The 25,289-nt window shown below is 45.7% G+C and overlaps 1 protein-coding gene across 2 annotated transcripts in view; it reads right to left on the reverse strand.

Annotated features, from left to right (window-relative positions):
- Positions 1-25,289, reverse strand: part of LOC149317879 (DIS3-like exonuclease 2) — a 343,644-nt gene that overhangs the window by 53,997 nt on the left and 264,358 nt on the right. For both annotated transcript variants that reach the window (XM_089508605.1, XM_089508604.1), the window contains exon 15: positions 8,462-8,541. In XM_089508605.1, coding sequence (XP_089364731.1) covers positions 8,462-8,541 — 80 coding nt within the window. The remainder of the gene's footprint in view (positions 1-8,461; positions 8,542-25,289) is intronic.

Genomic DNA, 25,289 nt, shown 5'->3' on the forward strand with positions numbered 1-25,289 from the left:
GTACAATAGCTTCAGTGTAAGTCCTTTTGATTTATAAGTAGGGTTTAGGTTCCTCTTGGACTGATTTACCATAACATTAACTGTGCAGAATTAGGAGGTCCAATTGCCTGCACACAACTGCACCAACCCAACCACCCTCATCTGCCCTAATCTTCATGAAACACAGGCCGCAGAGGGCAGTATGGAAACCACTTCATCATGCCTTTTAGTATTTTTGACAGTCTCTGTAACTCCTTGGGTGTCCGAGGAGCAGAGAATTAGTCTCTGGATCTATCACAATTGTCTATCCTTGGTATACACAACATTATTTTGGATTCTAAAAGCAAGAGTGAGTGAAGTGACCAGTGGGGTCCCACAGGGCTCTGTCCTGGGCCCAGTGCTATTCAACATCTTCATCAATAACTTGGATGACAGAATTGGGGGCATACTTATTAAATTTGCAGATGACACCAAACTAGGAGGAGTAGCTAATACCCCTGAGGGCAGGATCAAAATTCAAAATGACCTGAATAGATTAGAAAGCTGTGCCAAAGCTAACAAAATGAATTTCAACAAGGAGAAATGTAAGGTACTGCACTTAGGGCAGAAAAATGAAATGCACAGATATAGGATAGGTGACACCTGGCTGAACGAGACTACATGTGAAAGGGATCTAGGAGTCCATGTAGACCATAAGTTGAACATGAGTCAACAGTGAGATGCGGCAGATAAGAAGGCCAATGCAATTTTAGGCAGCATCAATAGAATGTTTAAATATTTGAAGAGATGTCATATTGAGGAGGGAGCTAGCTTGTTTTCTGCTGCTCCAGAGACTAGAATGCGGAACAATGGATGCAAACTGCAGGAAAAGAGATTCCACCTCGACATTAGGAGGAACTTCCTGACAGTAAGGGCTGTTCTACAGTGGAACAAACTCCCTCAGAGTGTAGTGGAGTCTCCATCTTTGGAGGTCTTTAAGCAGAGGCTGGATGGCCATCTGTCAATGGGGATGCTTTGATGGTGAGTTCCTGCATGGCAGAATGGGGTTGGACTGGATGGCCCTTGTCGTCTCTTCCAACTCTATTATTCTATGATTCTATGTAAATTGCCACCTCTTAAAGCAGGAGTCTTCCACACAGATCTCATGGTAGGGCCTTTTAAATAGCTTGCTTGATTTCTCACAGCAAATCCCTGGCTGATAGCTCTGGTTGCTGTAGCACAGAGAAAACAGAGGTGATCTTCTCCCTTTCAAACAGGATTTCATTTCCATTGGAGTTTTATAACACATCTGTTGGGGATGCTCTGATTGTGATTTCCTGCATGGCAGGGGGTTGGACTAGATGGCCCTTGCGGTCTCTTCCAACTCTATGATTCTATGAACCTGGATGAATTCCAGCCTGCTACGTACTATGCTGACACCAGAACAGCAATGTCTCCATGACATCCTGTCCTTGTTGGGAGCTGGAGAGTTCGAACCAACATCTTGGCAGGTGGTGGAAGTGAAACGCATTGCCAATCTCAGCCTGGTGCAAAACAAGGCCTTTGCCACTAAAAAACCCAACTAAACTGGCTGCTATATTCCAAGCACCCTTGTCTTTTGTCTTCATCCTGGAGGTCTTAATTTCAGACCCTTTTCTATAGCCACTTTAATGTGTTCTGATTGCTTCATGTCCACAGTTCCAGTTTATCTGTGTGGAGCAGATGCCACGAATCAAAACGTGGTGGTGTTGCTTCTCTTGAACACTGGGTTTATGTTTCTGGACTGCCCTTTCCTCCAACCCCAGAGAAGAAACAAGGCTGCTGCAAGAGCCAAAACGTTTGGCCCACACCTCCTCCCTCCATACCTAATCCTCTTAATACCCAGGCAGATAGCTGTAGCAAAGCCCCGACAGGGAAGATGTAAATTTTCTTGGATGTCACAAGCGCAGCACTTAGGTCTTCAGGGACTCATTTACCTCTCAGCCAGGGAACTTCAAGGAAAAGGGCTGGCTTTCTTTTAAAGGAAGCTAATTAGCAAGATACCGATGTCTGCAAGGCTGTTAATGGCAGGCTTCTCTTTTCCAAAGCACCCCTCGGCTGTAACTCATAAAAAATAAAAGCCAACTATATCAGACTGCTTCCTCCCACGTGGGTTGCAGCGTGTGTGGGAAGCTCTCTCTGTCTCGTTGGCCTGGTTAGTTGTGTCCAACACAGATGACGTCTAAGTTCAAAAAAGGGTGAAAACTGAGGATATGCATTCTGTTTGTGATCAGGGACAAAGTGGCATGGGCATGGCAATGACTGGTGGAACACAATTCCCCCACTTCTGCCCCAGAAAACACTCCACCAGCAGCGCCACAAACACTGAAGGAGCTGTTCACTTCTGCCTGGCATGGAGAAAAGTTTCCAGATTCCAACAGAGATGTAAGGTCATCTTCTGAGAAGTGCTCCCAAAGGTGATAAAACTGTGTCTGGTCTATACAACCAGAGTGAGGGAGCTGTTTTGTATGTATGTGCCTTCAAGTTGCCTCTTGACTTAGGGTGACCCCATGAATTTCATACACTTTTCATCGGCAAGGAATACTCAAGAGGCGCCTTTACCAGTTCCTTCAGCACTGGTTACAGTCAGCTGTTGTTGCTTTAAACTGCCCTGGAGTCACCCCCAACTCATGGTGTTCCTGTAGATGAGATATCTCCAAGACTCCCTGTCCTCCAGTTCTTTTTTTAGACCCTGTAAATTCATACCCTTGACCTCTTTAATTGAGTCTATCCATCTGGCATGCAGTCTTCCTTTCTTTCTACTTCCCTCCACCTTTCCTAATATTATTGTCTTTTCTTTCTCGCAGGGAAGCAGCTTTGTGTAAAGCCTAGCTGGTGCACTGCTGCTTCTGCTGAGGTCAGAAACAGCTACATGGATATGGGACCAACAATGATTCTTGGTGCCCCTTTCTGACCTCAGCAGAAGTTGGGGCCCACCAGGCAGACTTTATATGGAGCTTCTGCCTGTGAAGAAGCAGTGGCGGCAGCTCTGAAAACAGGCCATCCTCTTTCCCTGCCCTACTCAGGGCAGGGCCGAGGGATGGTGCAGCTCTTGGGGTGTGGACAAGGCATCCCTCAGCTATAACCAATTCAGCCCAATCCAGCTGTCCACATGCCAGAAGAACCCAATGTCACTCCAGATTTCTGGGAAACACTGAGATTTTCCCGGACTTTGCTTACTTTGGAGCAATGTTGGGCTAAGGGCAGAAAAATGCAGATCCTCCCTGGAAGTAGCCATACGTTGTCAGAATTGCCAGCACCAGCTTTTGGGTGTGTATAGCATTTTTTGCCAGTGCAGACAAGCCTCTAGATTAGCCTCTCTCTGACTGGGAAAGGACATAAGCTGTGGGAATCATTGAGCTCTTGGAGAAAGGTGTGCTATCCCAGTGGTGGGGCTATGCTCAGGGACCACGAACACTGCTCTGGGTTCATGAGTCTCTGGTAGAGAGGTCTCAGGCTCAGGGGTCTCTGGCCTTTCAGGCTTGGACCCTCCAGTGGCACTTGGTCCTAATGTTTTCTCCCCTTGCACCCCTGGTTCCTCAACCTCTGAGTCCATGTCCAAGCTCTCCAACTTCTGTTGAACAGACTCCCATTTCAGCACAGCCAACAGTGAGGACCCCTGGGCATGGTAGTCTGATAGCATCTAGAGGACTGCATGATTTCTAACACTAATGTTCAGAGAAAGCCATGGATCAGGAAGGATTCTAACCAAAATTTCTGCCTGGCATGCAAGCTTTCTATGTCTATGTATCTTTTTGTTTTGGCAAAAACATACAGCTGGATTGATTTTTTTTAAAGTCAAATTTGAGGACCAGACTGAATGCAGATTTGTAGTGGAAATATAAAACCATACACATGTGAACACACCATTTTGATTTTCTTCACTGATCGCACTTGCACCTGATCAAGGGAAGTAATAGTGCCTCTTTATTCTGCTTTGATCAGACCTTACCTGGAATACTATGTCCAGTTTGGGGCACAACAATTCAAAAAGTGTGTTAACAAGCTAGACTGTGTCTTGAGGAGGGCAGCCAAAATGGTGAAGGGTCTGGAAACCATGCCCTAAGAGTAGCAGCTTAGGAAGCCGGATATGTTTAGTCTAGAGAAGAGAAGTTTAAGAGGGAGCATAATAGCCATGCTGAAATATTTGAAGAGATTTCATATTGAGAATGGAGCAAGCTTGTTTTCTGCTGCTCTGGAGACTATGACAGGAGGAATGGATTCAAACTACAAGAAAAGAGATTCCACCTGAACATTAGGAAGACATTCCTGATGGTGAGAGCTGTTTAGCAGTGGAAGACGGTGCTCTGGAGTGTTGTGGAATTTCCTTCTTTGGAGGTGTTTAAGCAGAGGCTGGATGGCAATCTGTCAGGAGTGTTTGGATTGTGTCTTCCTGCATGGCAGAAAGGGGTTGGATTTGACGGGCCTTATGGTCTCTTCCAGCTCTATGATTCTATGATTGTAATGGCAACAGAGGCAGCAATACTCAGTGGTGTCCAAGTCTTTCTCATGTAAAGGCCTCACTGATCCTGAAGTGATATATATCTCTTCCCACCTCCAGATTTTTCCACTGCAAACATGGGAAAAACAATGAAATGCTCCCTCTCTCTTCCATAAGCAGAGAGCTTTGGAGTTTATCAATACATTTCCATCAGACACATCTCACATGGGGGCTGAAAGAGAGAGACTCAGGCTTACCACCATCCACCTGTCAACTGAAGTTCAGGCACTGCTGTCCATAATTCTCACATTTGAAATATCCTCTTTGTACAAAGCCAGACTGAGGGCTGTTAAATGGTAATGAATCCCAGGGAAGGAAATCTGGCACTGAGGCTGTGCATGGGGAGAAAGTGGCCCTTGACAAAGAAACCTCCTGTGACGTTGGAACGCTACAATTCCCAAGAGACTGTGTGTGAAGCTGTGAGCATGAGAGTGTTCTGGAACTGGTTTAAGTTTGAGGTGATTTTATTTCATTCCTGAGAAGTCTAAAAATGAGTCTTAAGGTATGAACCATCAAGAAACACTGCACCCCAAATTTAAACCTGAGCTTTTGCTGGGCTTACTTCCTCTCAGTGGGCTTCTTCAGAGGCTGAAGCTCCTTCTGTATGGAAACAGAAACTTATTTGGTTTCTAGTAGATGCAGTACAAACATTGCTTGATGTTAATATGGGAACGAAGCACATGAGGCATTGCCAGCAGCATCACCACCATAAAAAGGAAAGCCAGACCTACTTAGAAACTCAGTTGGCGTTCTGACAAAGGGGCCCTCCTTCTGCAAGCCAGGTCAGGGAATTAGGGGGCTTGGAGAAAGCAGACCCAAAACCCTCTGACCTCAGGACAGAATCTTCCTTCATGCTCCTACCAGCTCTACCCCTAACCCTCAAAATCTTGGCTGTACTGGAATACAGCAAACAAGAAAAAGCAATGGGCAGGTAGCATTGGATGGCTTAAGCCATATTCTACAGTGGTGAGGGTGCAGGGAAAAGCTTCCATACATATGAGAACATTTGTTTCCAGTCTTCAGTCAGCTCGATCTCATGCCTGAAGCAAATCCAGGTTACTCAGGCAAAGTCTTTAAGGCAAACACAGAAGATCCTGCCAGATATGTTGGATCACAATACTCATCACCACTAGCCAGCATAGATAGATTTGTGAAGTCGAAGGCTTTCATGGCCAGCATCCATGTTTTTTGTGGGTTTTTTGGGCTATGTGGCCATGTTCTAGAAGATTTTCTTCCTGACGTTTCGCCAGCATCTGTGGAGAAACAGTCAGGAAGAAAATCTTCTAGAACATGGCCACATAGCCCGAAAAAAACCACAAAAAAACATAGATAGATTTGCTTTACTTCCTATTCTTTCTAAGTGGAAACCAAGCCTTCACTGCATGATGTAAACTGCAGCTTCCTCCTCCAAGGGTTTACACAGGTGCATCTGTGCTACCTGCCTCCCTGCTTTGAATGATTTCTAGAGGTAAGCTACCAAAGTTCCTTTAAAAAAGTGAGCCTTTGGAGATGGAAACGCTGGATCTCACCCAATATATAGTTATCGCCTAAATTGCCAATTCAGCACAGGAGAGCATAGGGTAAGGCTGGTTTGCTTTGCCACATGAACTTTACTTTACCGCCACACCAAGATATGGTGACATCCGTCTTAACCAGGCTATGTTTAGAATTGTATGAAAACATTTGCTCCAGGCTATAGTCACACTTTTTGCCTGGGTAGTTAATAGGACTAGTGGCAACATGGCTTGATCCTAATTCTACTATTTTATGTCAATTAAACTACTACTACTTACTGAGAGATATGAAGCTACTCAAGGATTTCTGTCCATCATGCATCACCCTTTTGAGATATTTGAACCTGAATCTGCTACATAAATGCACACTTCCCTCTATAAATGATAAATTAGGTGTGTGTACATTCAGTTCTGATGATATTCTGTATTCGCATTGTTTTGTGACACTGCTAATTAACTAATTTCTTGCTTGCCACGTGTTCGGTCACAACTGACAACCACTTGCCTTGAGATACATAATTTGGAAATTATTTCCCTATTGCTATCCTGAAATCCTTGTGGGACTGAGGATCACAATAATCTGCAGGATCCCATTTGACAAAAATGCAAAACTGACACAGAACTTGAAGTCTGACATCAGCAGATGATTATGCATTTCAGGGTGTGTTTGCAGTAGTGACAAGAGGCTTTCTATCACAAAAATAATGTAACAGAAGTAACTACTTCGGGAAAGACAAAAGTAAGTTGTGTCGAAGGCAAACCCTTTTAGAAGATTAAAACTTCATAGCACTCATAGGAAACTTCTTGGGCTTATATGCTCCCCCTCCCTTTTTGCAATGTTATAAAAGGAACTGGAGGAATTGGCTTCTTCTTTTAAAGCCAAAGTTCCCCCATTTTGCTTGGACTTAGAAAATGGTAGTTTAATTTAAGTCTAGTTAATGAAATAGCCAGGCTCTTAAACCATAACTTCATCTTCAAAGCAAGCCACAGTTCAAATGTAATCGAGGAAACTCTGGCTTGTTTAAAGTCAGAAGTGGATGCTTCTAATCTTTTCTTCCTGGTTGCAAAAGAGGAGAGGATGAATGCATGAGTCTCATACACTAAACATTAAAGTTTGATGCTTCCTCTGTCCTGTATGGGAGACAAGGCCTTCTTTCTGAAATGGGTGTAACTGCAGATGAAAATTTATGCTGGAAGTTTAGGAGGTACAGTACTTCTTAAATTCCACCTCTTGAATCAGCTGGGCATCAAGCACAAATGGAAGTGTATTCTTCATGAATATCCCAAACTGGTTGGTGTTTGCTGCTGTGTAGACCCACCAAGTCCTAAACTCCTCCGTAAGAGTTGTAAACCCTTACATACAGTATGGATAATGTGATCTCTTGACACTTGCACTATAGTGTCTTGCTGTATGAATGGGCATCTATTTTATCTCCTTGTTGTAAGAGAGGGGGGATTCCTGGGTGTTTAGACTGGATGTAAAAAGGGCAGACATTTTCTAGATGCTTGCCCTCTTATCTATCCAACACACAATATTGCTTGATCTGTTTGTTGTCTGTCACTAAGTTAACTGGCTATCTCAAGTGCTCTATTCCATGTGTATTTTTAGTCCTGTGCCACCAATTTGCAGCATGACCTGGGACTTATCCCTGCCTCAGCCTTGCACATCTATACAATGAACAAACATCTTCTAGACTGTCTCCAAAATGTTTAATTCTTTCTTAAAATCACTGCATGTTTGTATATTATTATTATTATTATTATTATTATTATTATTATTATTATTATTAGATATCTATCTATCCATCCATCCATCCATCCATCCATCCATCCATCTCAGGATTGACTTGATATGATTTTGGCTGGGGCTGGGTTCGAATTAGCTTGTTATGGATGCACTCCTTGTGCCTGTAACACAGTTGTAGTCTTGACTGTGATGAGTCTGCTCTATGCTATTCTGATATCATGTATTGATCACATCACTTGGAAGACTGTGGGGTTGTAAAGTACTCTGGATGAACAGAACATTTTCTCTCCTCTTTTACCAATGTGCTCTTGAACCCTGGTATGGAGACTCTCATTTGTCACCTCTGGCAGATGTTGACCATAAAGTTGCACTGGAGGACCTAGAAATTCTTAGAGAGGTGTCCTTTTAGGGAGGGAAATAGTGGGGTTTTATTTGCATTTTTCCACTTTCCCCCCACTTTCACAGGGGTCTGTGTCCCTAACCTCTGTGAATGTGGAGGGCCCATTGTAAATGTGTAAATACAGTAGATGAAAGACAAAATCCAGAGTTTCAGGTGTGGTCCAAAAGCCACAGCACCGCTTAGTGGCCAAACAGTTCCAACTTCCAGCGCAAGTAAGTGAGAACAAATGGGCAGGTAAACGGCCTTGCCTCCCTTTGCCTCCTCCATCCCTTCCTTTCCCAGTACAACTTTGCAGGCCTTACTTGTTGCTGTCCCGGTACTGATAGACGTAACAGCCTTGTGGCATCCCGCTCGCCTTGTCCAAAGTAAACGAGAGTTTCAGCTGCAGCAGGAGGGGAGAAGAGAAAAAGGGGCCCGGGTGGGGTAGAGAAGGAAGAAAACACATACATTTAGGCAGTGTTCTCAGCCGCGACAGCAACCCCATGAAAGGCTGATGGGAGAAACCAACCTCACCAAGGCTGACACGCAACCACCAAGGCCTGGAACATAGCGCTGGGCTCCAAACCTCAGAGAAGAGTCACATGCCTTGCAGAAAAAGCACTGGCTTTTTCCACTCCTTTGTTACTATAAAGTGTTTGTGGTTCTTCCGAAATGGCATGGGTCATGACAGCTCCCCCCTACCCACGATGCTCACACTCCAACCCCCCCAACACACACACACACACACACACACACACACACACACACACACACACTTTTTTCATGGTTACAGCCCCCTTAGACGCATGCACACAAAGACACGGATGCCAAGGATCCTCCATCAGCAGCTGGAGTTCTCACGAGCCTCTTTTCCTGAAAACCTTCTCTGCGGCCCTCCAGCATGTTCAAGGGGGAAAGAGGGAGAGAAGGAGGGAGGTAAACCACAGAGGGAAAGGTGACAAATTCTTCTTTTGGCACACAGTTGAGAGCCAACTGGAAGGGCTTGCAGTTTGGCCCCGTGTCCGGCAGGGGGCTATAGCATGACCTGGAAAAAAAGTCGTGGGGGCCAAGGAGAATGGTGGTTAGAACTTGGGAGGAGCTGGAGATGGATTATTTGCTGGAAATCCAAGAAAGGATTTAGGAATAGTGTGTCCGTTCCTGTGTTATTCAAGGCCAGTTCATTTAAGGGAGGGGAAAAACCAATTTGGCTGGTCCACTAAAAGAAGAAACCCAATACAGCTCTGAATGAATTTTGTTTTAAGGAAATGTGGAGATTTGAATGAGAAGACCATGCTCTGCATAATATTAACAACACACAAAGGGTTTTGTTTAAAACCCTGCAGCATGAAAGGGATTAGGATGAGCAGAGAGAGAAGGCAACCATCCTTGAGGTCCAAAGGAAGAATCGGCCAACTACTATTCCTTCCATAAACTGCCCAGACCACACCTGTACTACAGGTAGCAAGTTGGCTGAATGCAAGAAGACTTCAGATCAACTAGCTTCAAAAGATGGATCGAGGAACTGAGTCAAGACAGTTTTGTCATCCTGGGCAAAAGGCCCCTCTCTATCTCTGCTGAGCTTCCCAACTGATTCCTGAGCAGGACCAGATAGAAAAATGTCAGTGTGTGCCCACACAGGAGAGTCTGGAAAACTTTCTTTTAGACTTGAGCTCCTGGAATCCCCCAGCTGCTGGGGGATCATGGGAGCCATAGCCCCAAAACGATTTCTTCCAAGCTCAGATATACAGGGATAAATGATTTCTTAAAAGTTGAAATGAAAACTCCTTACAGCGCAATGCCCCTTCCACTGGGTAATTTAAGCACAGGGCCAGCATGGCGCAGGTGGTTTGAGTGTTGGGCTATGACTTTGGAAACCAGGGTTCGATTCCCAACTCAGTCATGAGTCTTGGGTGAGTCACACACTCCCAGTCCCAGGGGAAGGCAATGGCAAACCTCTTCTGAACAAATCTTGCCAAGAAAACCCCATCATAGGTTTGCCTTAGGGTCACCATAAGTAGGAAATGACTTGAAGGCACATGACAACAACAATTTAAACACAGGTCACTTTTCACATGCAGGGGAGAGAGGATAAGCTAATTTCTTGCTGCTTGAATATTCTGCAGGAATGCAATTCAGAATATAAACTCAGATTCTGTCCCACTACCATCCTCCATGACACGAGTGTCACCAGGGTTGTAAACATACTTCAGACTTCAGGTGAGGGTTGACTGAAGTGAATGATTATTCAAACACTCACATACCTCCCACAAAAAACAGTGGTGACCCACTAAACACAGGCTGGTATGGTCCAACCCACAGACACAGGTTTCCCTCTTCAGTGGCAATGACGACACTCAGAATGTAGAACAGTCTACTATGTCTCCCCTTGATGTGTTGGATGATAATATCCATCATCCTCAGCCTGCATGGCCTGTGGTGAGTGGTTCAGAAAGAGATAATTCAATCCAGAAGGTTGGGGAAGGGTGTCTTACGAATTAGCTGTAAAGCAGTTGTAGAGGAAGACATTGTCTCTGCAACCTGCTTCCAAACTATATCTTGATTTCAGTAAGGCCTTTGACAGGGTTCCCCATGACATTCTTGCAAACAAGCTTGTAAAATGTGGGCTAGACAAGGTAACTGTTACATGGATTTGTAATTGGTTGACCGGCCGAACCGAAAGGGTTCTCAACAATGGCTCCTTTTCTTCCTGGAGAGAAGTGACCAGTGGGGTCCCACAGGGTTCTGTCCTGGGCCCAGTGCTATTCAACATCTTTATCAATGACTTGGATGAAAGAATTGGGGGGATACTTATCAAATTTGCAGATGATACCAAATTAGGAGGAATAGCTAGTACTCCAGAGGACAGGATCAAAATTCAAAATGACCTGAATAGACTAGAAAGCTGGGCCAAAGCTAACAAAATGAACTTCAACAGGGAGAAATGTAAGGTGCTGCACTTTGGGCGGGAAAATGAAATGCACAGATATAGAATGGGGGACACCTGGCTGAACGAGACGACATATGAAATAGTCAACAGTGTGATGCGGCAGCTAAAAAGGCCAATGTGATTTCAGGCTGCATCAATAGAAATATAATAATAATAATAATAATAATAATAATAATAGTAATAATAATAGTTTATTCTTATATACCGCTATTCCTTATACAAGATCATAGCGGTATACAGTTAAAAACAACATTAAAACAAGAAGAATAACGATAGAAACATCACAATATAGTGTCTAGATCAAGGGAAGTCACAGTGCCACTCTATTCTGCTTTGGTCAGGCCCTACCTGGAATATTGTGTCCAGTTCTGGGAACAATAATTCGAAAAGGATGTTGAGAAACTGGAGTGTGTCCAAAGGAGGGCGAATAAAATGGAGAAGGGTCTGGAAACCATGCCCTATGAGGAAAGACTCAGGGAGCTGGGGATGTTTAGCCTGGAGAAAAGAAAGTTAAGAGGTGATATGAGAGCCCTGTCTAAGTATTTGAAGGGATGTCATATTGAGGAGGGAGCAAGCTTGATTTCTGCTGTTCCAGAGACTAGGACCTGGAGCAATGGATGCAAGCTGCAGCAAAAGAGATTCCACCTCAACATTAGGAGGAATGTTCTGACAGTAAGGGCTGTCCGACAGTGGAACACACTCCTTCCTTGGAGTGTAGTGGAGTCTCCTTCCTTGGAGGTTTTTAAGCAAAGGCTGAATGGCCATCTGTCAATGGGGATGCTTTGATTGAGATTTCCTGCATGGCAGACTGGGGTTGGACTGGATGGCCCTTGCGGTCTCTTCCAACTCTATGATTCTGTACTGATGAGGTGGTAGAGGTGTTAATGAAAAAGTTGTCTCGCAAAGGACCTCTTCAGCAAACCAGACATTTTCTTCAATGTTTCTGGAGATTTGGAGAATGGACAGCAATTCTGAACTTTCTGGAACAAAAGAACACCACCGAGACACTGGCTTTGTTTGCAAACATTTCTGGCTCATGGACTCAAGGGGGAAATTACAGCCTATTAAAGAGCAAAGACTCTATTGAGTTGCTTTTCCACCAGTAAGCTGTCAGCACAACCTGCAAGCTGGCTCATTAGAAACCATGCCGATTCTTGCTTCCCTGCAGGACAGCAAATGGAGAGGAACACAGCATGCATTCACTGACCCAAATTAAAGTGGCCAAATGAGCTGCCATCAGAGAATCTGAAGAGAGCACTGCAAGCATCTATGCACAGGTGCAAATTCACAACTCTACTCAACCCTGTCTGCATTTTCAGAAACCTGAACACTGGCAGGGGCCAGCTGCAATCTTCCCCCTCTCCATTAAGCCAACCCTGGTAATAAAAACTAAAATGTATATGTATTCAACCTAGACAATTAGGAAATTGAAATAGTAAAAGATTTCCCATACCTTGGATCAAACATTGCTTAGAACAGACTGCAGTCAAGAAATCAGAAGACTAGGAATGGGAAGGGCAGATATGAATTAACTAGATAAGATTTTAAAGAGTAAAGGTATACAATTGAGTACTAAAGTTAGGATCATACAGTCCATTGTTTTTCCCATCACCATGTATAGATGTGAGAGCTGGAAAGTGAAGAAAGTGGATAAAAATAAAATGAAGGGCCTGAACATACAGGCCAAAATAAAGCTGCTTTGGGTCACTTTGGAGGTATGCTGTTTAAATGATGCATGCATCCTAAGAGGTTGGAAGCCGCGCCAAAACCCTACTCCAGTCCTAAGGACTGGAGCGCAGCTTTGGCGTAGCTTCTGGCCTCTTAAGATGCATGTGTCATTTAAACAGCATATCTCCAAAGTGACCTGAAGCAGCTTTATTTTGGCCTGTCTGTTCAGTCCCGAACTCATTTAAGATGTGGTGCGGGAGAAAAGTGCTGAGGAGACTGTGGACAGCCAAAAAGACAAACCAATGTGGTCTAGAACAGATCAAGCCTGAACTCTCCCTAGAAGCCAAGATGGTCAAACTGAGGCTGTCATATTTTGGTCACATCGCGAGAAGGCATGACTCACTCAAAAAGACAATAATGCTAGAAAAGGTTGAAGGCAGTAGAAGGAGAGGAGGACTGCACACTAGAGGGATGGACTCAATTAAGGAGATCATGAGTCTGGATTTACAGGTCAGAACAGGAGGATGGGAGCTTGGAGATGTGTCATCCACAGGGACGCCATGAGTCAAGGTCAACTCAAGGACAGCAAACAACAACAATATGAATGGTTGCAAGAGCAAGATCTGGAATGGGAGTCCTGTACAACAGCTGTGGTCAGGATGTAGTGCTAGAATGTGACCCACATGCTGGAACTTGCTATCCCTGCTTGTTCTGCTGGGTCAAATGCAGCCAGAAGACATTTGGTTAGCATTGGAATTCTTGTTCAAGGTTTCTAGGAAGTCAAGGGACACCTTGTACCAAGAGTCTAAGGTGCCCCATGGTTTCCAGTCATGCTTGCTGGTTAGAATCACATTTAAGTTCTCACAGAAGTGGTCACCAACATTTGAGGTACACTGATTCAGAGGCCAAGCAGAAGCTCACATTATCCTACTGTTTTCCTACAAAACAACAACATTCCTGCACACACAATGTGTGATACCAGGGGCAAGTGATGTAACAAAGCCATCTCTCTGCTATGTTAGTTTTGTGTGTGTGAGGATGTATGTGTGTAAAATATTGCTTTCAAAGCTCAGACTTTGCCTACTGAGAACTAGTCCCTTGTTTGCTTGACTCAGATAAAATATATCTGAGATACAATCTGACGCACACTGGCATATTCCAGAAGGAATTTAATCATTCTTTTTTTAAAAAAATCCCTTTGGCCAGAGCTGGATGGTGGCATCTAGAATAACTTCCAATCCTCCAGTTCTTTGGGCTACTACTGCAGCCTTTGTGGGATCCCCACCACCAGCAACATCCATAAACAGGCTTAACCACAGAGGAGGACTCAATTTGAACCCTAACAACAACATAGCCTCAACAGAGAAGCACAATCAATCCCAGTTTCTTGAGAAGCATCCTTGTATGTTTCTTGCCCACTTTACACTACTATGAGTAAGCTTTATAAAACCATCTATTCAGTGCCAAGAGAGAAAACTTCAGGATTCCAATTGTATAAATCACAATGGAGGATGGCAGCAGTGGTGGCTGGTGGCTTCTGTGTTAGCACGGCAGTGAAGTTGCTCCATGTTTTAAACAGAACTATCCATGTGCTCAATTTACTTGGGGGTTACAGTTCAGCACCCTGGATGGCTCCTTTCAATGTCAGCCTTAAAAGTCAAAAGAGATTCACTGCCATACTGAAAGGGCAGCCACCAGAAACCACTGGCTGACAGAGCATGCATGTCCTGCCCAAGATTGTGCCCTGGAGCTGATGAGTCTGAACTCCAACTCGCAGAAGACCATTGTGGTATACACCGCTTTTGCAATGCAGATGATCCCTGTTTCACCCCTAACTATGTCCACTGGAAACTGTCTCAGCAAGCAGATGGACTGGGCGAGGACTGTCACTGCTCAAGAAGCAAAGAGGGCAAAAGTAGAAGGTGTGAGTGCCTAACCTATCTAACTCAGGAGGAATGAATTTTTAATGTCCAGATGCTTAAGTCTTGTGTCATCAGGTATAACAATTGACAGTAGCAAGGCACAGGTTGACAATGGTCCTGTTCTCCTCCTTGCTGCATTGTCATTTTTTGGAATCTGAAGCCATTGAGTGAACTCGCAAACAGAAGCCACAAGGGAGTCCTCTAGACCCGTGGTTCCCAATCTTTGGTCCTCCAGATGATTTGGACTTCAGCTCCCATGACTCCTGGCTGTTGGCCAGGTTGGCTGGGGCTTCTGAGAGCTGAAGTCCAAAACAAACGGGGGACCAAAGGTTGGGAACCACTGTCCTAGACCAATGCTACGCATAGTAGTGATCTATGGACCTTTATGGGTCCATGAGCTATTGGCTGCTGGTCCTTGGAGAGTTTCCAGGAAATAAAGAAACAGTCAGAATCAATGGGCACAAATATGCAGCTGGTTCCTGTGCACTGGAGCAAAAACTCTGCTGGTCGCCACATTAGTTTGCTACCCTGGACCACAAAGGCAAAGTAGACTGCCTCCATGCTTCTTGGGAATGGCAAAACACATCCTGCTGAAAAGAGAGCGAGTTGAAGCCCTGCTGGATCCTGTCACAGCAAGTCATTTCTGGGACAAATGTCTGCCATCACTGTGTTCAATCAGCTTGCCACCAGGTTCAATGTGCAGCCCAGGAGAGCAACACTGAGCCAATTCATCACCCAGCTGCATTCTTCAGAAAAGAGAGAGATGCTGCTGCGCTGTTGCACTGCTGTGCGCAAAAACTCTGTGCTTTAACAAATCAGCCTTTCCAGTTCATTCGCTCTTGGCACAAAAGAGCCATTCTTTGCCCTAGGAGGGGGATGGAGCTGGAAGGAGGAGTGCAGAAGAACAGAGCCTCACCTACTGAATGAAGATCATCAATAAATTAAGACAGTGGGGTGAGGGCAAACAGAGGGGCACTTGAATAAGAGCTGCCAAAAAAAGCTTAGATTTAACTCCATGTGAATGATGAATGCCCCCCAGCTCTATGTTTGGGGTAGACAGTGCCAGACACACAACTGAATGTGAGTGAAGCTGTCATGGTAAAGGATTTGGCTTTAAAAGAATGTAGCCAAATAGAGGTCAAGGTAAACCATAAAAGTTACCAGCCCTCTTTAAAAAAAAAAAAAAAAAGTCTACCTGTTTGCTAACAATTGTCTGTAGCATCTGAGGAGAGAGAAGGGGATTTTTTAAAAAGAAAGAATAATCCAAGGGATCAGGTTTCTCCAAAGTAACATCTTGTGCAGCCTGAAACAACTTCTTAATTGGACTAGGTGAATGGCTACTGAGAAGCCAAAGGTCATGTCATTTGATCAATGAAAGAACAATTGCTCAGAGCCTTAAAAAAGTGACCTTTTTGGACTGTGGCTCCTAGAATCTCCCAGCCATTGTGCCCATTCTGGAGTTGTAGTCCAACAAAGTAAGCTTTCCCAAGCTTTGATACAGAAGGTGAAACAAGAATCCAATCTTACAATCTCGGAGAACAATTCAATACCCCCCCCTCATCTTCACTCATTTCTCAAAAGAAGAGAAATATCAAGGTGGGGGAGAAAAGAGTCTCATATGGTACTCTTGCACTGGAGGGCACCACATCTGGAGCCAGTTTACTTGAGACACAGCACAATAGGGGAAAGAAAGTGTGTAGGAGAGCTGCTTGACAATTCAAGGAAAAGAAAAACAGCCCACACCAGGACTGACATTCTAAGGCAGGGACTGCTGCCCAAGTGCCCTGGCAGGTCCTACTACTGCAAGGATGGAGAAAATGCACCTCAAAGCAATTTCTAAGGCTCCCAAAGGTTCCAAATTGTGGACTTTTTCTTCTCAAAATACCTCAATTTCTAGAGAGCATGGGAGGCAAATTCACCACTGGCTGTTCAAAGGCATCATGGGAAATTTAAAATGGCAGTCAAAGCTCCACAGAGGTAGAAAGAGACCCTGGAGCCAGTCCTGAGTGTCTGACTGTTGGGAGAACCCTCTCCAGCCAAGGTACTGGATGATGCTGGTAAAGTGGGTTATAGTTGGAATTAGATTCAGCTGAGAAGGGTCTGGGCTGAGAGTGTTACAACTACCTTCATGCAAGCTAGTGAGGAAGTCCCGCACATGCACAAGTATGCATGCACCACCTGGGCAAAGAGAAAGATTGCTCTGATACAAGCCCTTACAAGGCATACCTTGGCACAACTCAGAGTACAGTATATTCAAAGTCTTTCCTACACTTCATTTCAGCCTTCTTTTCAAATACGTACCCTGCAAGGCCAAACTACCATCCTTGTGTTGTCAGCATCCTATGGACCTATTCATGAGTCCCCACAACCACTACCACAAGTAAATAAGGATTTGTATTTCTGGGCCAGATCAAGATCTGTCTCAGCCTTCCCCAACCTGGTGCCCTCTCTATACACATATGTTGTATGTGTGTTGTTTGTCTTAAAGTCAAGGGGTCAACGATTCGAATCGGCACCTTTGCACATGCTCAGTGGGGCTCTGGATGCTGCCCTCCTTCCCTGCTCCCTCCTTAGCTGTCATCGTTCATCCGGATGCAGGAGCAGTCAGAGGATGATGGGTTAGGTGGCAGAGGGGGTGAGATGGGGATGCAGAAGCAGTCAGGGGATGATGGTATAGGTCGCTGGGGCCAGGATTGGGAGGCAGGGGCAGTCAGAGGATGATGGGATAGGTCGCTGGGGCCAGGATCGGGAGGCAGGGGCAGTCAGAGGATGATGGGATAGGTCGCTGGGGCCAGGATCGGGAGGCAGGGGCAGTCAGAGGATGATGGGATAGGTCGCTGGGGCCAGGATCGGGAGGCAGGGGCAGTCAGAGGATGATGGGATAGGTCGCTGGGGCCAAGATTGGGAGGCCAGGGCAGTCAGAGGATGATGGGATAGGTCGCTGGGGCCAGGATCGGGAGGCAGGGGCAGTCAGAGGATGATGGGATAGGTCGCTGGGGCCAAGATTGGGAGGCCGGGGCAGTCAGAGGATGATGGGATAGGTCGCTGGGGCCAGGATCGGGAGGCAGGGGCAGTCAGAGGATGATGGGTTAGGTGGCAGAGGGGGTGAGATGGGGATGCAGAAGCAGTCAGGGGATGATGGGATAGCTCGCTGGGGCCAGGATCGGGAGGCAGGGGCAGTCAGAGGATGATGGGATAGGCCACTGGGGCCAGGGGATGATGGGTTAGGTGGCAGAGGGGGCAAGATGGGGATGCAGGGGCAGTCAGGGGATGATGGGATAGGTCGCTGGGGCCAGGATCAGGAGGGCAGGGGCAGTCAGAGGATGATGGGATAGGTCGCTGGGGCCAGGATTGGGAAGCAGGGGCAGTCAGAGGATGATGGGATAGGTCACTGGGGCCAGGACTGGGAGGCAGGGGCAGTCAGAGGATGATGGGATAGTTCACTGGGGCCAGGGGATGATGGGTTAGGTGGCAGAGGGGGCGAGATGGGGATTCAGGAGCATCAGGGGATGATGGGATAGGTGTCAGGGTGAAGGAGGGGAGCAGATCGGGGTCTAGGAGGACGCAGGGGATGATGGGATTGGCTGGTTGGCAGAAAGGAGGAGATGGCATGAAGGAGGAAGAGGGGAATGACAGAGGGGGACGCAGGGGCCAAGGGGGGTGACATCGGACAGCTTTTCCACACCAGACCAATTCGCAGTGCAATCGAAGGGAGCCTGGAAGCGAATTCTGTGAAGTCACTTTTTTTCCAGTTTTACCAAAATGAGGGGTCACTTTGGAATCACTGCTGAAATGCCTCGCTAGCAGCTCCCATAGAAATCAATGGCGTCTGATAACACAGTGACTTTACGAGGTGAAACCGCATCGTTGGAAGTGCAGTCACTTCGGATGTGAGCCTGAACTGACCCAGAAAACCACCGGAAAGCTCAGTGTGATATACCTCTCTGCCTAAGATGCCAGAGATCTGCTGCCAGTGAGAGGAGATAATAGTGCGCTAAGACACCACTGGCCAAACTCACAATATGGCAGCTTCGTCCAATTCACATCTGGATGACGATCTTCTTTGTCCTGCTGACTAGCTGCGTTTTTAAATTAAAAACATACCAGCCCCAGACCTGTTTTTCATTTCGCCATGCCCCTTCAATAAAGAATGTGCAAACTCTCCCCAAAAATAAAGCATTTTGTCACAGTAACCTTGGCTCTGAGGCCCATGATAACCTTCCATGCTTGACAGAAATATAAGTGTATCTTTCCTTAAAACATTCCAGTGTGGATACAACCGAGCATCTCCTGCCCAAATGGAAAACAAGAATGCAGCTGAGCACAAGCTGCAGAAAAAGGGCCAGTGAGTGTGATGAGGGAAATATGCACACATACATATACCGAATGAAACACAAGAAAGCAGCTCTGGGGATTTCTCTGAGATTCTGCATCACAGAGACAAAGCTCAGATTTTGACGCTGGGTGCAAATGTTAATCTTCTGAGCACCTTTGCTTTTATTTTCCAGAGTATGTCTTCTACTTCTTATGATTTAAAGCACAGAAGGTGAAGGGCAAGACTGGGGCAGCTGGGCAGAATTTCAAACAGAAAAAGCTTTAGTGTATGGCCTTACCCAAAAACTAATGGAAGGAACTGGTTTAGATACTGACTATATATACCTCATTGGCCTAATCAATCCAAGTCCCCAAATTCAAAGTTTCATGGAATGCACTTTTGATTTATTTAAGCCCAAGAGCACCAAGAGCAGAGTTCCTAACCTTCTTCTTGACTTTGTGCTACTTAAGTAGAGATTCAATGTGCTAGGTTATTTTTTTATTTTAATTTTTTCCTGTTCAGCAGCTGTGGTCACGGTTCACAGGCAGGATCGCAATTTTTTGGCCAGCTCTCCTTTTTTCCCCTTTCCTTTTTTCTCATTTTCTTTTTCTGTTCTTTTTTTAAAAAGGTCTCCAGTATAAATGGTGCTGTGTGTGTGTGTTTTTAAGCCACTTGCAAATCTAGGAACGTTGACATCACTCTTCCTTCCACCTCCCCAATCTCAGCCACAACAGAGGCAAATGGTGGGAAGTTCCGATGGAAAAACAGCAGCCGCACACCAAGCCTCCGCCAAAGGAGAAGAGGATTATTTACTAGGGCAGTCTTCCCCCAGCTAGTGCTCTCCAGATGGAACATCAGACTACAAACTCCATCTTCCCCAGCCAGCACTGCCATTTCTCCATCAGAGACAAGAGATACGGCTCCAAACTTCCATTACATTTCATAGAATCATAAAATCCTAGAGTTGGAAGAGATTCCCAAGAGTCATCTAGTCCAACCCCCTGCCATGCAATCAAAATACCCCCAACAAATGGCCATCCAGTCTCTGTTTAAAAACCTCTAAAGAAGGAGACTCTGCCACATCCCAAAGGAGTATACTCCACTGTTGAACAGCTCTTACTGTCAGGAAGTTCCTCTGAATGTTTAGGTGGAATCTCTTTTGCTGTATGTTGCAACCATTGCACTGGGTCCTAGTTTCTGGAGTAGCACAAAATAAGCTTGCTCCATCCTCAATATGGCACCCCTTCAAATATTTAAGCACAACTATCCTATCATCTCTTAACCTTCTCTTCTCCAGACTAAACATACCCAGATCCCTAAGTCTTTCCTCATAAGGCATGGTTTCCAGACCCTTCACCATTTTGGTGACCCTCCTCTGGATATGCTCCAGCTTGTCAACATCTTTTTTAAATTGTGATGCCCAAAACTGGACACAGTGTTATTCCAGGTGAGGCCTGACCAAAGCAGAACAGAAACAGAGTGGCACTATTACTTCCCTTGATCTGGACACTATACTTCTATTGATGCAGCCTATTTTTCGCAAAACGTTGCAGTTCCAGCCAACTGCCTCAGATGCCGAGGATGTTGGGGATAGGGAGTAGCTCTGCCTCCTACACATACCCAAACTTGACAGCACTGAGAAAAAGTCACTATATCTCAGCTTCTGTTCTCTACTTCTGCTTGACTGATCTGCTTGTCAAGACTGTTGTGAGAATGATCAGCTAATGACTGACTATAAATCATGATTTAGGTGGGCGTGAAGACCAAATAATGCAGAAGATCATAAGACCATGCAAATGGGCTTATCAAAAAAAAAGAAAAACAAGATGTTGCATCATGCATACAATTAAACAGTCAAATACTCCACAAGGTAAATTCTTAAAAATAACCCTTATTGGAGGGGCCAGGGATGAGGGAGAAGAGTGACGGTTCTTTCCAGGAGTTCAGCTCTGAATTCTCTCTATCCCCAAGCGGCCCACGCTTCTCTACTGGCAGTTTTCACACATCTGGGGGACTTTGTAGGGTATACAAGCAGACTCCAACTTGGCCTCCTTCCTTTTCAGAAGTAGGTTTTAAGGAGCAGAAACTAATACCACATTTAACGGACACTCAAGCTCTCATAACGACTTATTTGTCCAAAAAATAAAAATTTAAGGAGATGAACGGCCCTCGCAGCAAATTTTCCATCCATAATGTTTTCTTTTAAAGTCTTCAACCCCACTCCGGGCTCCTGCCCTGGAAAAGCATTAAAGACTAAAATTCACAGGACGAAGGGAAGCGGCAGGGTGATTCTCCATTAAAAGAAGGAAAAGAAATGGCATCACCTCCCATTAACTGGTGCATCTCCTTTCTTCCCATCCTTCCCCTTTCCTCCAAACAGGCAGAAGAAAAGCTGTGGGGGCCAAGCAGCCTGTGCAAGGGACGGTCCTCTCTGGGGTAGGCATGGGGGACCCAATCTGGTGACTAAATCAAGGAACGCATGACTACTTCCCAATGTGGATTGTCACTCAAGAGCTAGACAAAACCTGTGGCAACAATGTGCAGCACATCCCAAGAGGTCACCTCTAACATGATTAGCTATGAGCACTCAGGCAACAAGACCAATGAAACTCCAGTGCATTAAAAACAACAACCCATTATTCAGGGAGTAGAGAGGGCTCTTTGAGCTTTTGACATAGCACAGATGCTCCGCTGAAATTAAGTGATGTGGCCAAGGCCATTGAGAAGTGGGACAAAAAGGAGAAAGAGGGAGCCTGTGGGGCATTGTTTCTGCTTTTCCACAGGAGGGGAGGTGCTTCCCAGGTGGCCCTGATCTGACAGCTGAGGCACACCAAGACTCTCAAAGTCCCCCAAAGCATCCCCTCATTCCTTCACATCTATTCCACTTCAACTTTGCAACTCCCTCCCTACTGCCTTTCCCCAACAGGGCCTTTGCCTTTGAAGTCAGAGAAAGCAGTCTCATCCATCACTGACAGAGAGCTCTCAAAAGGTCTGGATCTAATACCACTTCTGCAGTGGGGAAGGCTTTGGTTATGGGGAAGGGAGGGAAGAAAGGGGCCAGAGGATGATGCAGAACTGAGTGGGAGAGGTGTAGAGTCAAGAAGGTTTCTTTACTATTGGAGACTATTGGAGGATGGCTATAAAAGAACTAGAAAAGAATCTAAAATGCAAAGATATACAACTGAGCGCAAAAGTTAGAACCATACAAGCCATTGTATTCCGTATTACCATGTATTGGACAACGACTAGAGTGCGTCTGACGAAAAACTCGACTCTTATCTGACAAGACTCGCCATAGGAACTTTCTTTAGTCCTATCGGGAGGCAATACGTGCAGCGAAGAGACGTTTCTCCTCTGCATGTATTGCGTCTGCAGAGTCCCGTCCAGCAGAGCTGTTTAGGGTAGTAAGGGAACTGACGCAGGTACCCCCTGTGCAGAATCCTTTACTTAACCCAACAACGGCCTGCTGTGATGCGTTTAACAACTTCTTTGCAGATAAAATCTCTCAGATAAGAGCCGACTTAGACGTCATTATTGTAACAGAAACAATGGACGAGGTGTCCAGCAATTCCGTTAATGAGATTGTACTGGATCAGCTTCAATCTGTGAGTACCGATGACGTGGACAAGCTCCTTGGTAGAGTGAGGAAAACAACTTGCCCTCTCGACCCTTGCCCATCATGGCTGGCTGTCCGGGTGGGGATGCATTGAGGAAGTTCCTTACGGATATCGTCAATGCATCCTTCAGGGAAGGACATATTCCATCTTGTCTGAAGGAAGCAGCTGTTAGACCACTTCTGAAAAAACCTTCCCTGGACCCCCTGGATATGAACAACTATAGGCCAGTCTCTTTCCTACCATTCTTGAGCAAGGTAATCGAGAGGGCGGTTGCTCTTCAACTCCAAGCTGTCTTGGATGAAACCGATTATCTAGACCCATTTCAAACTGGCTTCAGGACAGGCTTTGGGGTTGAGACTGCCATGGTTGCCTTGACCGACGATCTGCGTCTGAGCATCGACCGGGGCAGTGTGACCCTGTTGGTGCTTTTAGACCTCTCAGCGGCTTTTGATACAATAGATCATGGCATCCTCTTGGATCGCCTGAGGGGGCTGGGAATTGGAGGCACTGCATTGCAGTGGTTCCATTCCTTTCTCTCAGGTAGATCCCAGAGGGTGCTGCTTGAGGACAGTTGCTCCAGTAAAAGGGAGCTCACCTGTGGGGTTCCACAGGGTGCTATTCTGTCCCCAATGTTATTTAACATCTATATGAAGCCGCTGGGTGAGATCATTCGGAGTTATGGAGCTGGGTGTTATCAGTATGCCGATGACACCCAAATCTATTTCTCCACATCTCGTTCGTCGGCCTTGAATTCTGATGGTGTCTCCTCTCCCAATGAATGTCTTCGGGCAGTAATGGGCTGGATGAGGAAAAACAGATTGAAGCTGAATCCAGACAAAATGGAAGTGCTCACGGTAGCGGCCCTGAAACCAAGAATTGGGTTGCAACCTCTGGTCTTGGACGGGGTCACACTCTCCATCAAGGACTGCGTTTGCAGTCTGGGGATGCTCCTTGATGTGTCGCTCCTGATGTCGAACCAGGTAAATGCGACAGTCAGGAGCACCTGTTATCAGCTTCAGCTGATACGCCAGCTGCGCCGTTTTCTGGAAATAAGGGATCTTGAGACTGTTGTGCACATGCTGGTAACCTCACGTCTAGACTTCTGTAATGCGCTCTACATGGGGCTACCCTTGTGCTTGGTCCGGAAACTGCAACTAGTACAGAATATGGCAGCCAGAGTAATTTCTGGAACATCCAGGAGGGACCATATTACCCCGGTTCTAAAGTCCCTCCACTGGCTGCCCATTAGCTTCCGGACCCAGTACAAGGTGTTGGTTATCACCTTTAAAGCCCTAAATGGCTTGGGTCCAAGCTATCTCTGGGACCGCCTTCTCCCCTACAATCCTCCCTGCACACTCCGCTCCTCTGGGAGAGGCCTACTTCAGCCACAAAAATCTAGGCTTTCAACTACCTCCCACAGGGCATTTTCCATCGTTGCCCCCAGACTGTGGAACGGCCTCCGGATGAGATCCGTCTACTTACATCCTTAGACAGCTTTAAAAAGGCTGTTAAGACGGATCTCTTCCGGCAGGCCTTCCCGGAATAGAGAATCCGGCCTTAGAAAAACGTCTGGGAAAGATACTGCTGCTCCCACTGATTCTTGTTGGTATGATGTTGTTGACCTTCTGGTCAGTTTTTAACTTGTATGTTTGTTGTTTTTGTTCTGTTTTTTAAATATTGCATTGAATTTAATACTTTTGTAAGGAGGGGAGGGTACCAGGGATTTTATATGTTTTGTATTTTTAACTTTGTTAGCCGCCCTGATTGTTCTCAGAGGGGTGGGATACTAATAAATTTTATTATTATTATTATTATTATTATTATTATTATTACTATTATGTATGAAGATGAGAGCGGGACAGTCAAGAAAGATGATAGGAGGAAAATCCATTCATGTGAGATGTGTTTCTGGAGAAGAGTGCTGAGGATCCCATGGACAGCCAAAAGGACAAACAAATGGGTCCTGGAGCAGATCAAGCCGGAAATCTCCTTGGAAGCCAAGATGACCAAACTGAGGCTGTCATACTTCGGACACATCATGAGAAGGAAGGACTCATTGGAAAAGACAATAATGCTGGGAAAGATGAAGGGAAGCAGGAAGAGAGGAAGACCACATGCCAGATGGATGGACTCTATTAAGGAGGTCACAATGGGTTTTATGGGGTTGCAGGAATCATAGAATCATAGAGTTGGAAGAAACCACATGGTCCATCCAGTCCAACCCTCTTCTGCCATGCAGGAAATCCAAATCAAAGCATCCCCAACAGATGGCCATCCAGCCTCTGCTTAAAGACCTCCAAGGAAGGAGACTCCACTACACTCCGAGGGAGTTTGTTCCACTGTCGAACAGCCCTTACGCAGAATTAAGCAGAGCAGTGGAGGACAGAGGCTTTGTCTCATCCACAGGGTCTCCATGAGTCGAGATGGACTCGAGGGCAGTTAACAACAACAAAACACATGAGGGAGAGGGAAAGGAGACTGGGTCTAGGACTGCCCAGGAACTCCCTGCTCAGTGTGTATGCTCAATTGGACTTCAAAGTCCGTGTCACTGGCTCCTCTCTTCTGTCTTAACAGATCCAAAATACACTGCAGAAATCACAAAATCATGGAGTCGGAAGAGACCCCAAGTGCCATCTAGTCCAACTGCCTACCATGCAGGAACTCACAATCAAAGCATCCCCA

Source organism: Sceloporus occidentalis, unplaced genomic scaffold, assembly GCF_023333645.1.
Source record: "Sceloporus occidentalis isolate IW3139 unplaced genomic scaffold, rSceOcc1.0.p SCAF_2, whole genome shotgun sequence".
Classification (NCBI taxonomy): Eukaryota; Metazoa; Chordata; class Lepidosauria; order Squamata; family Phrynosomatidae; genus Sceloporus; species Sceloporus occidentalis.